Source organism: Euprymna scolopes, chromosome 23, assembly GCF_053919585.1.
Source record: "Euprymna scolopes isolate OS-2025 chromosome 23, ASM5391958v1, whole genome shotgun sequence".
Taxonomy (NCBI): domain Eukaryota; kingdom Metazoa; phylum Mollusca; class Cephalopoda; order Sepiida; family Sepiolidae; genus Euprymna; species Euprymna scolopes.
Genome location: NC_136504.1, coordinates 38,623,338 through 38,639,947, shown reverse-complemented (window position 1 = coordinate 38,639,947; position 16,610 = coordinate 38,623,338). Strand labels below are relative to the sequence as shown.

Genomic DNA, 16,610 nt, shown 5'->3' with positions numbered 1-16,610 from the left:
TTATTTTATTTCATTTTTTATTTGCACTTTTATTTTATTATTTATTTTTATGATAAATAAATGTTAATGAAATTATAAAAAAATTTTTTATTCGAAATTTTAAAATAAATATTTTTAGGAAATTATTGAAATCAAAATATATATTTTTAATAATGTCCTTTTCTATATTTTATTGCAATAAATTGCTTCAAAATACAAATATTTAGTAACAAAAAAAAAAGTATTTTCTATTCCCTCACAAGTTTGACAAGATACAAAATCGAAGAAAATCAAAGATTACATCAGCTGAAACATAAAAATAAACACTAAAAAGAATAGTAGTCTGATGAATCCAAATAATAAAAATTATCAATCCTCATCTCAAAAATTCCGAAAGATGCTTATTATATTATCGCATTATGTTTCAGTTATGACACGCATTATTTGTATGAACAAATGTGAAAATAATAAAAATCTATTTTAAGTTGATACAGTTTTAGTAAAATAAATATGTATTAGATACGTTTGAAGCCAAAACTACGCATTATTACAAAATAAACAGATATTTATTTTGTTTAAAATTTATATTTATTTATTTTATAAAATTTATATTAAATTTGAATATAAATTTCAAACAAAATAAATATCTGTTTATTTTGAATAATGCGTTGTTTTGGCTTCAAACGTACCTAATACGTATTTATTTTATTCAAACTCAACCAGCGCCTCTATATAGGAACACAAACCCTAACATGATACAATTTTGTTTATTTAATGTATTTTTAATAAGTTTTTTTTTTTTTTTTTCCATAGTGCAAGTGGAGTCCTTGTTGGCTATGATGCTGTTTCCCAAGCGGAGCACAATCCAAAAAATACAATTTATGATAGCAAACGATTCATTGGCAAAACTTTTACAAAAGAAATGCTTTCAAATTTTGAAAAACTTTATCCGTTTCAGGTATATATATTTTTTTTTTTTTTTTTTTTTTTTTTTTTTAGAAAAAAAAATAATTCCTTTTTATTACTATACTAAATCTGAGTTAATTAATGTTTTTTTTTTTTCTCTAAGCCCTTTGTGCCGATGTATTTTAACTAGAAGGCTGCCTGGTATTGCTCAATCATAAAATACATTTAAATATTATTTATGATACGTTTAAATATGATATTTTAATTTGTGTAGATTTCGTCTTTATTATTATTATAGCCATTCTCTATTGTATTATATTGTACCCAATTCTTTATTGAATGTTAAATTGTACCCAATAGATAGTAATGATTTAAAAAGTCAAAAAAATTGATTTGGTTAACATCAACTAGAATCGAAACCAAAACATACAGCTTTCTAGTCTTGTCCATTAGTGCATGACCTAAATAATCCATAAGTATACAAAAGTGACAGAAAACGTTTAACGTATAACTGTTAATTAGCGCATATGCAGAAAGAAAGGGGTATAATCGAGTTACACCAGATCAAAATCAACGGGTTTTTTTAAAATTTTAATACCTTAGCTGATATTCTGCCAAACCAAATCAAGTGTTCCATAGGTCCAAATATCTTATATATCATTTCATGTCTGGAGACCAAAAATTCAGAGAGGAGTTTGGTAGAGAATTTCTGCACACATGCATAGGCAAGGTCACTTTTGTGTGTGAGTTTGCTACACAATTATGCACGATGTAGAAAATGTATGCATAAATAGAACTGGGCATAATATCATCCAATAAGAAATCATAAAAAATGAAAATTAATTAATATTCGTTTTCCAAAGAATATGCAAATTAGTTTATTTCTCTCTTGCATATAAATGTTTATTTCCCTCTTGCATATAAATGGCTGAGTATATTTAGAAGTTTGTTTGAATAATTTTTTAATATCAATATAATTATTAATGAAAACAGTTTTTGAAGACAATTAGCGAAAAATAAGTTTTGCTAAATTGACCTAAGATTTTCAGTTTTCAGAAAAAGAAGGTAACCTTTTTGTTAACGTTTCTAACTCTGGTTTCTTATTTTTGCAAAACTCAGTGTTTGCTAATTGTCTTCGAAAATTATTTTCATTTAATTTTCTACCTTATCGTTTTTCGTAATTTTTGAATATGTTCAATACTGTGGCATGATAACTCTGTAGATAGCATTGGTTTTACTCGAAATTCTATATTTCAATTTTCGAATTTCCCCACAATAACGAAGAACAAAATTATCTCCCTTTAAACATTTGACAAAGTTGTCTCCCTTTAGTTTGATTTAAACATCAATATGATCACAGAAAAATTAAAAACTTAAACAATTGAGAATTAGTTATAAATACACGAAAAATAAATAATACTGTGTATTAACACAAGCCGTATCTATTATATTAAGTTTAAATAATATAATAGATTTTAAAACAAATAAAATTAATTTTCAAATTTTGTGGACTTATGTTCACAATAGCGTTAATGCATGTTTAACAGTCGAACATATCTGACGAAGGAGGGTTTCATCTTTCATCTGACCATGCTAGCGCAACTAAGAATATAAAATAGTAACCTAAAAAACCCACATCTATTGCATAGATAAAGGTGAATCTGCATAGCTTATTCCACAGTTATATTTAAGTACATGCAAAATGAATGAGTGGCTTCCGGGCCTTGATAAGTGGTGACCACTGTAAAAAAAAAAAAAAAAAAAAAAAAATTCTCAAAATGTATAAACGTTCTGACTCCTCCCTTTACTTGAAAATTCACGAAAAATCGGGAAGTTAACCAATTTCAATGAAATTTTCAGTATTTATCAAATAATGATCACAAAATATAATGAACCAATTATTTTTATTTAAATCTTAGTGGAAATGTATTCTTTTGTTTAAACAAAAAATACTTTTACTAAAGTTATGGTTTTCAGTAGTAAATAAAAAACGCAATTATTTGTTTTTGTTTTTTATATGTAAATAAAGCATCCTAATTTGTAACAATAAAAAAAAATTTTTTTTTTTTTGCAAGAACATTACAGAAAAAGCCCCTAAAATCTCAAAGAAAAATTAATTTCTTGAACTGCCAATATTATTATTGAAGTAAGCATTATTTATTTAATATTTTCACACAAAAAAAATTATAATTGCAAAAAATATTTCTACTTTTTTTTAGATGGTTACATTTTTAACATAATCTTTATATATAAAATTCTAATATTTTCATTGCATGCATGAACGTATAATCATCAACATCAACGTCAGATAATATTTATATAATCTTGGAAAATAAAGTAAGAAAAAATTAAATTGAAAAACAGGAACATAGAAAAATAATTTAATTATAAAATGGTAAAAATTATATGAACGTTCCATGTCGGTAAGTACGGATGCGCAGACCTGAAAAGAAAACCAGTCTGTTTTGCCCACCCTCCTCCTCTCTTCAACTACCCGCCTGTTTGTGTTTGTCAACTTTAAATTTCATGTAGACATTCTGATAAATTTAAATGTAAGTTTGTATTTTTTTAGTGTGTAATTTTTTCAATAATTATAAATTATTTTCTTAACCAATTGTAATTCTGTATTAATATTAATAAATAATGGTGTTAACATTTTTTTTTTTTCTTTCAATGAATAAATTGTCAATAGTATAATCAATATTCTGGAACACCATAATGGATTCATTATAATCTACGATCATAAATTAATAAATACTGACATTTCGATTAAAATTGGTTGATTTCCTGAATTTTTAAGTGAAGGGAGGGGGTCTGCGACTCAAAAAGAAAAAAAGTCCCTTGGTATGCCAGGATAAATTATGTCTATTTTGTCCTTCCATACATATTTGAATTTTGCCGCCACAGATTCTTTTTGACACGCTAAACAAATCTTGTTCCTACCACTGTCACATTTTTGGATAATTATTACCTTTTTTAGCAAGTTAAGTACAATTATTGTATTAATTCATTACCTTAAGACTTTAACTTAATACTTAACTTGGAAATAATTCCGGAAAACTTATATTTTTCTTGCCAGAAAAATGTAAACATGATTTTTGTCATAATGAATTTTTACGTGAAATGTAGTGATTTTCAGATTTGAGATAAAATTATTCCATGTATTTTTATTTCACACACTTTTTTTTCTTGGAGAAATAAACTTTAAACTATAATCTTTCAAACAATAAAAAAAGTAATCGAAAATTTAAAAAATTATCATTAGCCGGCGTTCAAAACCATGCCTCCTACCGAATCGGTCATTAACTTGCATGTACCTAGTTATATTTCTTAATTGATGGTTGGGTAGATTATCATTAAATTTGTGCTCATTTTTGTATTAAATACTAATCTATATATTTATACAATAGCATGTGTGTTATTTTCTGTGTCACACTTACATCCGGGTTGTTTAATTGTTATGTACTTCCATTTCTTGTCATAAACAATTTTACCAAAAATTCTTCATAAGTTTTAGTTTCGGTTTCGATTATGGCTGAAAGTATTCAAGTTATTCAAGTTATATATGTACATACATATATTTTTTTCATAAGTTTTTATTTCGGTTTCGATTCAAGCTAATGCACCCAAGTCATATGGATATATTTTTGAAATTGTAACTTTATAATATATAAAAATCGATTGAACATTAACTCTATAATAATATATACAAAATCTGCAAGAATTAAAATATCATATTTAAGCGTACTTTATGACCGGGCTTTGCTGAGTGTTCGTGCTAGCTTAAATACTTTTTGCAGTTTTAACAAAAAAGCTACAATAATATCAGAGCGTCTCCATTTACACTGAACATCTACAGAATGTTAACATCAATATATTACATATGAATGAGTCCCCTATGGAATTTCCACAGGTCCCACTGGCCTCTATTTATCTCTAATTGTGTATCGAATTGATACCACAATACTTAGTTCGCTGCACCTTTATATAAAATTTCAGCATGATCAGTACTTTCCAAGAAAACTTCTAGATTAAACGTGGTATGGTGGTGCTTGATCCCTATTAATCTGGGCATCCAAAAGATACCATAATACTTAGTTCGCTGCACCTTATAACAAAGGTCCATACAAAATTTCTGCCAGATCAGACCAGTAGTTTCCAGGAAAAAAATGGAATGGACAGACAAACAAAGGTAAATATAAATAATATATGTAACAAATACTGACTCAACAGGTCACGAGTTATCTAAAAAATGATAAAATGTTAAGATTTGGGTGCGTATGTTTTTCATTGCCAAGCCAAAAAATATTCTTTTTTTTTTTTTTTAATGGTAAATAATTTTTTGTTGGATTATTTGAATTTTTCAGACGACTGTTCTCATCTTGAGTGCAAAGACCTGTAGCCTAACGAATAAAGTATGAAGTAAAATTCAGTTGTAAGTGACCTTCTTCTGGAGGTTGAAGGTTCAGTGTCGCGGTCCAGCTAAACACCTCTGTCAGCGAGTCACCAACCAGCCAGCGTCTACACTATTGCTGCAATGGGACAGGGGTTGAAGCTTAGTTGACAAAATGGGACCTATTAGATTGAAAACTCTTTTTTGGACCCTATTCTAGTGGTAGATGCACCAGCTCAGATGTGGCAACAATACTCCATGCATGGGTGAATGGTGGCCTTGTAGAAATACAGGATACTCTCAGGTGTGAGTAATCTTCTAGCTCGATAGATAGAGAGAATTCACCTTCTTTGCAGCAGCCTCCACAATATCCTCAACGTATTTGTTCCAGTTCATATTGCAAATGTTAGGCAGAGGAGTTTGAAGGAAGAATTCTTGGGTAAGGTGTTATTTGTCATGGATATTGGTAGTTGGAGAGGCGTCCTGTAATTTTTAAAGGAGAGCAGAACCAAATTGGAACCAAAGAAGATCCATAACCAAAGAATTTTTATATCACTTAGATTATTCAAACTGCTGTTCTCATCTTGAGGGCAATTCCCACGTTATGGCTTAAACTGAAATAGGAACCAAAGAAGGTCGGAAGTTACATCAGCTGAAACGTTGCGGCGATGGGACAGGTGTTGGAGCTTAGTTGACAAAGTGGGACCTATTGAAAACTCCTTTTTGGACCCTATCCGAGAGGGAGAGGCTAGTTGTAGATGCACCAGCCCAGATGTGGCAGTAATACTCCGTGCATGGGTGAATGGTGGTCTTGTAGAGGTACAGGATACTCTCAGGTGTGAGGTCAGAAGTTACATCAACTGAAACGTTGGTAGAATAATGCTCAAGATGAGAACAGTAGTTCAGATAATTCAAATAATCCAAATTTTTAATCCTCATCTCCAAAATTCAGAAACATTCTTTTTTGTTCATTTCACTTTTCAGGTTTCTCTCGACGATGAAGGAAATGCTCAATTTCAATTGACTGTAAATAAAACGTCAACTTATATCAAACCCGAAAAGATTGGCAGCATTATTATTCAGACCTTGCTGGATGCAGCCACCCGGAACCTCTCCATCCCACCCCAAAAAATTGTCATTTCTGTCCCGGCCGAATTTGATGAAAGACAGCGGAATTTCACTAAAATGGCAGCCACTTCTCTTGGTGTGTATTCAACTCAACCCTTTTTGGTAATTTCTGGGTGTGGGAGTTGTCTCCTTGTATTTTTTTTTTTTTTTTTTCATATAAAAATCATCCCACTTTTTTTATAAGATATGATATTTAGTGAACCACATTTTCCACTTCAGAACTAAATATCTTCTGTCCTAAAATACCAATACTTCATCTTTATTAGCCATTTTCTTTTGTATAGCATTGATCCATGTTGTTAAAAAGAAAAAAAATTGTGATTTGCTTTAATTTCTGTGTAAATACAATTATTCCTGCTAACAATATTTCTTTTATCATATACGAAATTGATATAAACTTTGACCTTCTTCAGGTGTATCTTGTTGAACTCTGGAAGCTTTCTGTCGAATTTGGGATTCGACATTGAATAACCCACAAAAAATTGATGTGCAATAAAACAAAACGGCCCAACTAAATATCTTCCTCACGTTATGTTTCTTTCTGTTTCCCCCTCTTTTTGCTCTTGTTTTTCCTTCCTTTATCCTTCTGTTGAGAGTTCTTTCTGAAAACTGAAAATGTTAATTTTGCCATGAAGGCTAAGGTTTTAAATGATTCATAAAGAGGATAGTGGAGTTAGATGACTTTCTGTTTCATCAAAGAATGACTTCCTGTCTCCTTCCCCACACACTTGGTGTTTTTCTGTTAATTTTTAGCTTATTAGTTGTTTTGGGAAAAAATTGTTGCACTGCTTTCTACACATGAAGGGGATTGGGTTGTGAATTTCATCCTGATTTCAGCTTATCTCATTGACTACTTGCATCCCTGATAATGTTATTTAGGGCTTAATTTATCTTCCCTGCTAGCAGAGAAACACGACATTGACTGAGGATCAACAGATGTCACACACTTTCATTACTTTTATTGTCATCGAAATCGGTGAAATCGCTCATTTTTCAATCAAATCGAATGATTACTTGCTCTAGTCGAGGACCCACCACAGTGCACTGTGAGGAGGCTTCACTTTGTCCACAATGCATTGTAGTCTACATTACTCTGTAAAGAACCTACTGTTGATTTTATAAAATTATTTTATATAATAACTTATATTATTTATATAAAACTGTTTAAACGTTGTCTTAAGGAGAATAGTTTCCCATCTCCCTGGAAAATTTCATCAGTTGCCCTGTATTTAAGAATTCAGGTGATCGCTCATCCCCCTCTCAGTACAGGCCAATAAGTCTCCTGTGCGTCATGAGTAAGTTGCTAGAATCTGTGTTAAATACAGAAGTAATCAACCATCTCAACAAAAATAACCTTCTTAGTGACACTCAATATGGTTTCCGTTCTGCTAGATCTACAGCAGATGTGCTTACAGTTATATCGCATAGGATTAGCAAATCTCTCGACGGTGGCAATCTTTTTAGGGCAATTGCTCTTGACATATCTAAAGCCTTTGATAGGGTATGGCATAAAGGTTTACTTCATAAGATCGCTAGCTATGGTATAGCTGGAAAAGTCTTCTCAATTATTAAATCATTTCTTTCTGATAGATTCATAAGAGTAGTAGTTGAGGGGCAAAAATCAGAAGCTCACAGTATTAATGCCGGTGTCCCTCAGGAGTCCATCCTGGGCCCAACTCTTTTCCTGATCTACATTAATGATCTTCCAAATCACATCCTTACATCATTTGTAGACATTTATGCTGACGACACTACCATTTATGGTAGCACATCTAAGACAGTAAACGACCAAGTTCTCTCCAATTCTCTCTCCTCTGATCTTGAGCACATAGTACAATGGGGAAAGGAGTGACTGGTTCTTTTAATGCATCTAAAACCAAGCTTCTCTCTTTACATCATCAACATTCTGATCCACATCTGGCATCAATTGAAATGAATGGCTCTCGTCTTCAGGAGGCCTCATGTTTTGACAAGCTTCTGGGCTTGACCATTACTCCTGATCTTAAATGGAACACATACATCAAATCTGTTGCCAAGGCCGCTGGAAAAATGGTGGGATCTTTCTATCGATCCGGTAAATATCTCACTGCTGATGCTATTCTCTATCTATATAAGAGCCAGGTACGTCCAAGGATGGAATACTGTTGCCACATCTGGGCAGGAGCTGCTAGAAAGGACTTGTCCTGCCTTGATAGAGTTCAAAATAGACTTCGTAGCCTCGTAGGAGATGTCCTTTTCTCCTCCTTGCAACCTCTATCTCACAGAAGAGATGTTGCGAGTTTGTCTCTGATGTATCGTTATTTTCATGGAAAGTGTTCGACTGAGCTTCAATCTATGGTCCCCCCTCGCCAAACTTTCACAAGAAACACTCGTCTAGCTGAAAACACTATCAATAATTCCCCCCACTCTTTATCTGTACCTAAACGTAGATTCCATGAACAAAGCTTCTTTCTTAGAACTGCACGCCTGTGGAATTGTCTTCCGTTTTCCTGCTTTCCGGCTGACTACAATATGGTTGTGTTCAAGTCTAACGTAAATAAGTTCTTGATGAGCCGTTCCATATAAGTTATCAAATTTACCAAATTTTCATTACTAATGATTACTATATTGTCCAATTTCTACTGTACACTCTTTAACCCTTATCCTTGAGTGGCCTCTGGGCCTTGATAATGTGGTAATGCCTATGTAAAAAAAAAAAAAAAAAACTTGAATTAAACTTTGTGCGAAACAGCATCAGCCCTATTCGAGTTTAACTGGCTTCCTCCGAAGTATGAAATTCACAAGCAATCCCCAGTCGCATGTTAGGTTATTGCAACTCTTGCAGAGAGGTGTCGATGTCCTCCTATATACAGCGCCTGGAATTCCCAAATTAGTCACCCATTTTAGTAATTATGGGGCTCAACGTTGCTTAACTTTGGTGATCTGATGGGAACCGGTGTGTCAACGTGATTGTGCCATATATTAAAGTTTAAAATGCAGAAGTCAAGTATCATTGTGTTCTAAGCAGAAACATTCATTTTGAGTGCATTCCTATCTTATCAAAGAACCTACTGTTTACTTTATATGCCAGGCCCTTCTGCTTGTGTGGCAATAAAACTACTCAAATGCACATGATGCTAGACTTTGAGGCGTTAAATTTGTTCAAAATCGGACTGTTCATTCTTTAATCAGATTTTTTTTCAATTATCGATTTTCAATACTTATCAGGGACATTCCAATACAAAACCTATCTAAGTACAATCTCAGACATCTTCCCTTCTTTTACCCAATAAGAACAACCCATTTCTCGACCGGGTTGTGACGTGGATGAAAAGTGGGTTATTTATGACAATTGGCCATGTTTAGCTCGGTTATTAGACACCCACGAAGCTCCATGACACTTCTCAAACCCAGAGTTGCACCAAAAGAAAGTCATGCTGTCTGCTTGGTGGTCTGTGACTGGTCTCATCCATTAGGATTATGACAGCAGGTGTGAAACCATTATGGCAGTAAAGTACTATCATCAAATGGATGAAATGCATCAGAAACTTCAACAACAACACTCAGCATTAGTCAACAGAAACGGCCTAATTCTCCTCCATGACAATGTCTGACTGCACAAAATGTTACATCCCTCTGCCTTTTCTACAAGTATTTTAGTGGGAATGCTCTGACGAACTGCAATCACTTGTGCCCCCACGACGTGAGCACCCTCGACAAACCTGACAGGCTGCTAAATCCCACCCCCACACTGTAGAGATCCCTAGATATAAAAGATCTTTTTAGTCCAATAGTTTCTTCCCCAGAACCACTAGACTCTGGAATTCCATTCCAGGTCCCTGCTTTCCCAACAGTACTGACGTGCAGAAGTTCAAGTGTAACGTGAACCGACATCTTGCTGCCCAAATCCCTACATAGTACCCCAGTAGTTGTTGCCCCTGATAGTAGCCCCCTACACCAAAGTGGCAATTTGCCTTGTTTGGGGTGAAAATGTAATAAAAAAAAAGAAAGAAAAAAAAAAAAAACTGATGCTGCAGAAATCGCAAGAACTTTGTCAACCTGATATTTTTTGTTCATGGGAGAAAATTAGTCTAAATTTTTAGATGCTTCTGCTGTTTTTTTTTTTTTTTTTTTTTTTTTTTTTTTTTTTTTTTTTTTTGATAAGATTTGCAAGTTAAATTCAATTTTTATGATATCATTGGTTTATTAAATTGTTAGGTGAAAGTACAGAATAGTTAACTTGGATTAGGAGATCTTTTAAGAATTGCTTTCTAAATAATAATGTTATTATTTCAGCATGATCTGTAAACTGCATAAGTATCAATTTTAATTTTACGTTACAGGTTTGGAGGTCATGCGGGTGATAAACGAGCCGACGGCTGCCGCAATGGCTTATGGTTTACACAGCGCTCCTAGTCTTCGGTATATTATTGTCGTTGATCTTGGAGGAGGGACACTTGATGTATCTTTACTGAATGTACAAGGTGGCATGTTCCTCACATTGGCGATGGCTGGTGAGTATTTCTCAGTTTTTTTTGTAATGTGCCACGAGTTCCTATTTACTTTGCCTCCCCACGAGGGCAGAGTTAGACACCAGCGTCGTTTTTTTTTAATAAAAAAAATAAAATAAAAGAATTAATAAAAATAAGAATTGTCTCGGTCGTGAAGGATTTCTCCTCCACTAACCGAGAACAAAAATTCAAGTGTAGCATCAGAACAGATACTACACTTTGAGGTATTTATTTGCTCCCCCACTGAGCAAATTAGGCACAAGGCCGATTTTTAAAGCGAGGAGTGAAGGGGAAATGGGGACCAGCTCCCCGGGGAGTAGGGGAGCTGGATAGTGACAATTGGTATGAAGGGTTGCCCCTACATTGACCAAGGTCTTATATGTGGGGTTTCTCCCACATATGGTCTTTGCTTGCAGTTGGTATTTATTTGCTCCCCCACCAAGCAAATTAGGCACAAGGCCAATTTTTAATGTGAGGAGTGAAGGGAGGAGGAAGGGAAAAAGGGGACCAGCTTCCGAAAGGTGGGAAATGGGAGGTGGTTAAAGGTCCGGTATGTGGGGTTGCCCCCACATCTGGTCTTTGCTTGCAGTATCTGTTGAAACAGATACTACACTTTGATCTTGGCCCGAAGGCCAAGTAGTTACAAATCAGTTAGAAGAGCTCGATAGTATTTTCTTAGACATTTTGATCATTTGTGACTGTCATCCCCATGTTTACAGATGATGACTACAATTTTACTTATGTGAGAGGAGGGACAGAAAGATTAGCAGTTGCTGGAACGAATGGATGGACGAAAGAAGAGCAAATTTAAATATGCCATCTTGAAAGCAAGAGAAATAACTCCAAATAATTTAAACTTGCAAGATTGTAGAAAACCATTTTTACCATGGGGACATTGGGAGAATTTAAATGCGCGTTAAAAGCATTTTTTTTTCATATATAAAAATAAAACTACTTGATCGATTTACGTGATTTTTGGAATACAATATTTTCTTTTATTTTTAAATAAGAAAACTATATTTTGTGGCTAAACGAACAGCGACAATATTGCAATGTCATCTTGAAAATAAGGAAAATAACTCCAAATAATTCAAACTTACAAGATTATCGAAAACCGTTTTTACCATGGGGAAATTGCAAAAACTCAGATTTGCTTGAAAATTATTTTTTTTTATAAAGATATACTTGATCAATGATATGATTTTTGGAATACAATATTTTCTTTTTGATGTTGCGACATTTTGAATTATTTTTGCAAATATAAAAAAAAAAAATCACTCGTACTGGATGATCTATAGATTTTAGTTAAAAAAAAAAAATCACTCGTACTGGATGATCTATAGATTTTAGTTAAAAAAAAAAAATCATTTTATCATTAAAATTAAGTTAAAAACAAAAAGTAAAAGAATCATTTTTAGTATTGGAAAATAGACACAATTTTTTCCAATTTCGACACAAATTCCGATTAATCATATTAACACTAGCACTTAGTTTTAAGGGATGCTCAGTTTCTATTACAACGTACTAGTAAATCGATCCCTCTAATATTAGAACCAGTTAACATTTGAAGACCAAACTGCTTTTAAAAAGGCCAAATACTAAAAAATTAGCCATAAAAAGACCAATCTGCAATCCTAAAAGGCTAAATTTAGTGAATTTGGCCTTTTTAAAAATAAGTTTGGCTTTCAAGCTTTGACTGGTTCTAATATAGGGGATTGATTTATTATAATGTTTTATCAGGAACTTAGCACCTCTTAAAAATCTTTAAATATTGAATTTTTGCAGTATTTTCTGATAATCTGGTAAATTAGTGTGCATTCTGTTGAAAATAAATTGAAAAAAGATAAAAAGAAAAACTTACTTAGATTTACCTATTTGACTTACAGTGGCAATGCTCTTAGGCAATTCCAGCTTCTCATGTGCATTAATTTTATATTCACTTTAAAATATGAACAGCCATCGAAAGTATTCTTCATTAAATATCTATTTCAGTACTAAAAATGCCAAGGGCAAATTCCATTCCAATTGAGTAAAATAAATTATTTTAACAAGAAAGTTGTCAGTAAATGTCAAGTCCTGCTGCCACACTCAAGGTCTGCCAGCGGTCACCTGATTGCACCAGAGAATCACCGCACTCTTCAGCACATCCAGGTACATTTTGGTGTTGACTTTGAAGCCGACTTCGAAGATGTGAGATGGTATGATATGGCACTCACTTGAAACCAAACCAAAGACCATAATTGTGGGTCATCTGATGCATTGAGCTGTGCTCTGAAGCATTAAACCATCCAGATTTGTATTTTGAGGGTGCTGGCAATGGTCCTGTTGTCATAACTTGGATCGGTAGAGAGTTGTAAAGCGGCATATCTCTGATCTTGCTCGTTAAACATTGTGTCACTTCCAGACATGATAGAAGGCTGTTATCGCTCGAGATTTGTGCACAACTAGCCAACTAGTAGATAGTCTACAACAAAAAGAGAAAACCGTCATCAAACGGAAATGGAATCATGTCATATTTTCTAGGGCGACAATTTTCAATGTGAGTATGGAATTTATACTAAGAAAATAAATGGTGCTCTTCTTAAATTTTAATTTTTCTTTTTAATTTCAGGTAATAACCATTTGGGTGGACAAGATTTCAACCAGCGGTTAACCAATTACCTGCTGGACGTTATCAGTAAACGATTTGGCCAACCTCTGACCAGCAATCAGGATAGGCAAACATTACGACTCCAAGTTGAAGCAGTTAAATTAGAACTGACCAGTCAGCACACATCCAACATTTCCATGTCCATCGAATCATTTGAAGGTGCACCAGTTTTTCAAGAAAACATTTCACGGGCAACCTTTGAACTCATTAATGCCGACCTCTTTGATAAGGTCTTAGAACCGATAAAGAGTGTTTTGGATGTAACCGAAATGGACAAGGAAGAAGTCCACGATATTGTTCTGGTGGGGGGTTCAACACGGATACCAAAGATTCGACAACTTATCCAAGATTATTTCAACAAAGATCCAAATACGTCCATTGAACCAGATCTTGCTGTTGCAATGGGTGTATCCATTCAGGCTGGTATCATCGGTGGCATGTGGCCTCTAACGGTCAGTGCAGTCGAGCGACAGACCAACGTGAAGAAGATTCATATATCTTAGGATTTTTAGGAGTCAGAATGTAAGGGTTAGGGTTCATTGTTTTGTTTTATATATTTTATTTGGGAAGGTGTACATTTTTAAACGAATATATTTGTAAATACTTGTAAATAAATTCTTTAAATTAATATCATATACTATTTATATATATATATAACTCAATTTCTCAAATTTTAATATTAAAAAAATTTTTTTTTTTTTATTCTTCAATTTTCACCCCAAACAAGGCACAGTGTCACTTTGAAATAGGGGCTACTATCAGGGAGTTGAGCAGCAAGATGTATGTTCACATTACACTTGAACTTCTGCATGTCAGTACAGTTGAGAAAGCAGAATCCTGGAAGTGAGTTCCAAAGTCTAGCAGTTCTGGGGAATAAACTATTGGAGTAGAAGGCTTTCTTACAACTCGGGATCTCTACTGTGAAGAGGTGGGATTTAGCTGCTTGTCGTTTCAATATATAACGTGCTGGACAGTCACCAACAGCATGAGAAAGAGACTAGAGGCAACTGAAACTTGGTTCCTGAGAAGAATTTTAAAGATATCTTGGACAGAAAAAACAAATGAAGAGGTATTAGAAACGGCAAACACAGAAAGGTCTCTAATAAGAAAAGTACAAAAAAGACAAATTGAGGTTTATGGGCCATGTCTACAGAAAAAAAAAAAAAAATAGAACAGATTAGCTTGAAGGGAAAGATTGTGGGTAGAAAAATCAGAGGATGGCAGAGAGAAACATATGTTGACAGTCTGAACACCTGGGCAACGTAAAAAAATGAGCAACAATGAATTCATGAATGCCTCGAGGGAGAGAGATATAGTGAGCCATAGCCGTCAATACCTGTACCAGGCAGGACACCACTTGATGATGATGATGTAACGTGATAGTGTTATGTAATGAGACTATAAGAGAATATCAGTTGAAACTGTCCTAGAATAAACGACAACACAATGAATAATTGATGGCTGTGGGGTCAAAAATATATCCTAGGTACGAACTTACCCTGAAACCCATGGTTTGAATTCTTGTAATGCAGAGACAACCCTCTTTTCCTTAGAAGAGAAAAAGAAGCGTGTTTTCAACACCTGAAGAAGGCCGCAGGTTGCAGCTACCGAAACGTTGTGCTAATAACACCCAGGATGAGAACAATAGTCCGATTAATCAAAATAACACAAGCATATCCGAGGTATATATATTATTCCTTAATTGGAATTCATTTTTGAGATGAGCATTATGTATATTAATTTTATTTTTATTTCAGACTATTATTCTCATCTTTATTATCTTTTATGTTGTTTTTCACGACAGGGCCCGTGGCGCAGTTGATAGACATTGAATTTCTACGGTTCCAGATGGATATTGTCTGAAGATAGCGGTTTCAATCCTACCCAAAGCCGGCCAGAGGCTTACTTGGCCAAAACGTGGTGAGACAACAACAACTACCGATGGCAGTGATTGCTGAGAATGCAGTTAGGAGATTTGAAGCTCCTATCCGTCGCGGTTACCATCTGACGAAGGCCAGAGAAATAGTTAACGGCCGAAACGTCATGAAAAAAAAAACAAAAAAACAACCAATAAAGATGAAAACAACAACTAATAAAGATGAGAATTATAGTCCAAAAAAAAAAAAAAATTAATACATATCCTAGGTAGTTGGTAGAAGTCAAGTCATGACATTAGTTCCACTAGAGAGCATTGTAGGCTAGACTCCTGACAGAAGGATGCATAAACAGGTGCTTGCCTTGAATCCCAATGGAATAGGGAAAAGGGATGGAACAAATCTCTCCCTCACTTTCTCTAACAGCATGTTAGTGTCTTATATAATGAGAACTTTACCGAATAAGGAGTGGAACTGTAGAATGGACCCCTCCTTATATATATATATATATATATATATATATATATATATATATATGAACAAATGATTAATAAAACATGTTAAAAGACATCTTGAAAAAGAGTTAAAAACATATTTAATTTTAAAAAAGGAAGCACAAGATAAGTGGATAGTCCTTAATCCACGGAGTTTCAAAGAAATACTCTCCTTCTTATCAGAGGGCAGGAATTAGCAAAATGCGGGATCGGATTTTGCATATAAAAGTATTTAATGAAACTACAAGTAAGTCACAGATCTTACTTGGTTACTTGTTTTTTTTGTTTATATATATATATATATATATATATATATATATATATATATATATTCAGTAATGTGATTGATAATTTAAAATTCAAATTAGAATTTAATTAAAAATCCGTTTCACAAGAAGCAACAACAACAAAATCAATAATTTGTACGATCGTTTCGGAAAACAATGTTTTTATTGTGGTAGACATTAAACCACGGACAATAATTTTTACATATAGTATTTTAAAAAAAACAAAGTTTCCTCATCAGCAAAAGTATTGGGAAGGGTTTTTAATATATGTAAAAGACACCATAAATAAACCTAGCATTAAAAGTAAGGCAGATGTATCTGGAAAAAATTAAAATAAAAGGTATGTATTTACTTGATAAGCAAATTAATATGGGTTAAATATTGAAATAAAATTATAAGTCTGAATTTG

At 33.4% G+C, this 16,610-nt stretch overlaps 1 protein-coding gene across 2 annotated transcripts in view; it reads left to right on the top strand.

Moving 5' to 3' along the window:
• The window catches only part of LOC145245840 (heat shock 70 kDa protein 13-like), a 42,813-nt gene extending 28,634 nt beyond the window's left edge, over positions 1–14,179 (top strand). For both annotated transcript variants that reach the window (XM_080107494.1, XM_080107493.1), the window contains exons 5-8: positions 793–937; positions 6,263–6,482; positions 10,729–10,899; positions 13,508–14,179. In XM_080107494.1, the coding sequence (XP_079963620.1) occupies positions 793–937; positions 6,263–6,482; positions 10,729–10,899; positions 13,508–14,049 (1,078 nt within the window). In that variant the 3' untranslated portion in view covers positions 14,050–14,179. The remainder of the gene's footprint in view (positions 1–792; positions 938–6,262; positions 6,483–10,728; positions 10,900–13,507) is intronic.
• The last annotated feature ends 2,431 nt before the right edge of the window (positions 14,180–16,610 follow it).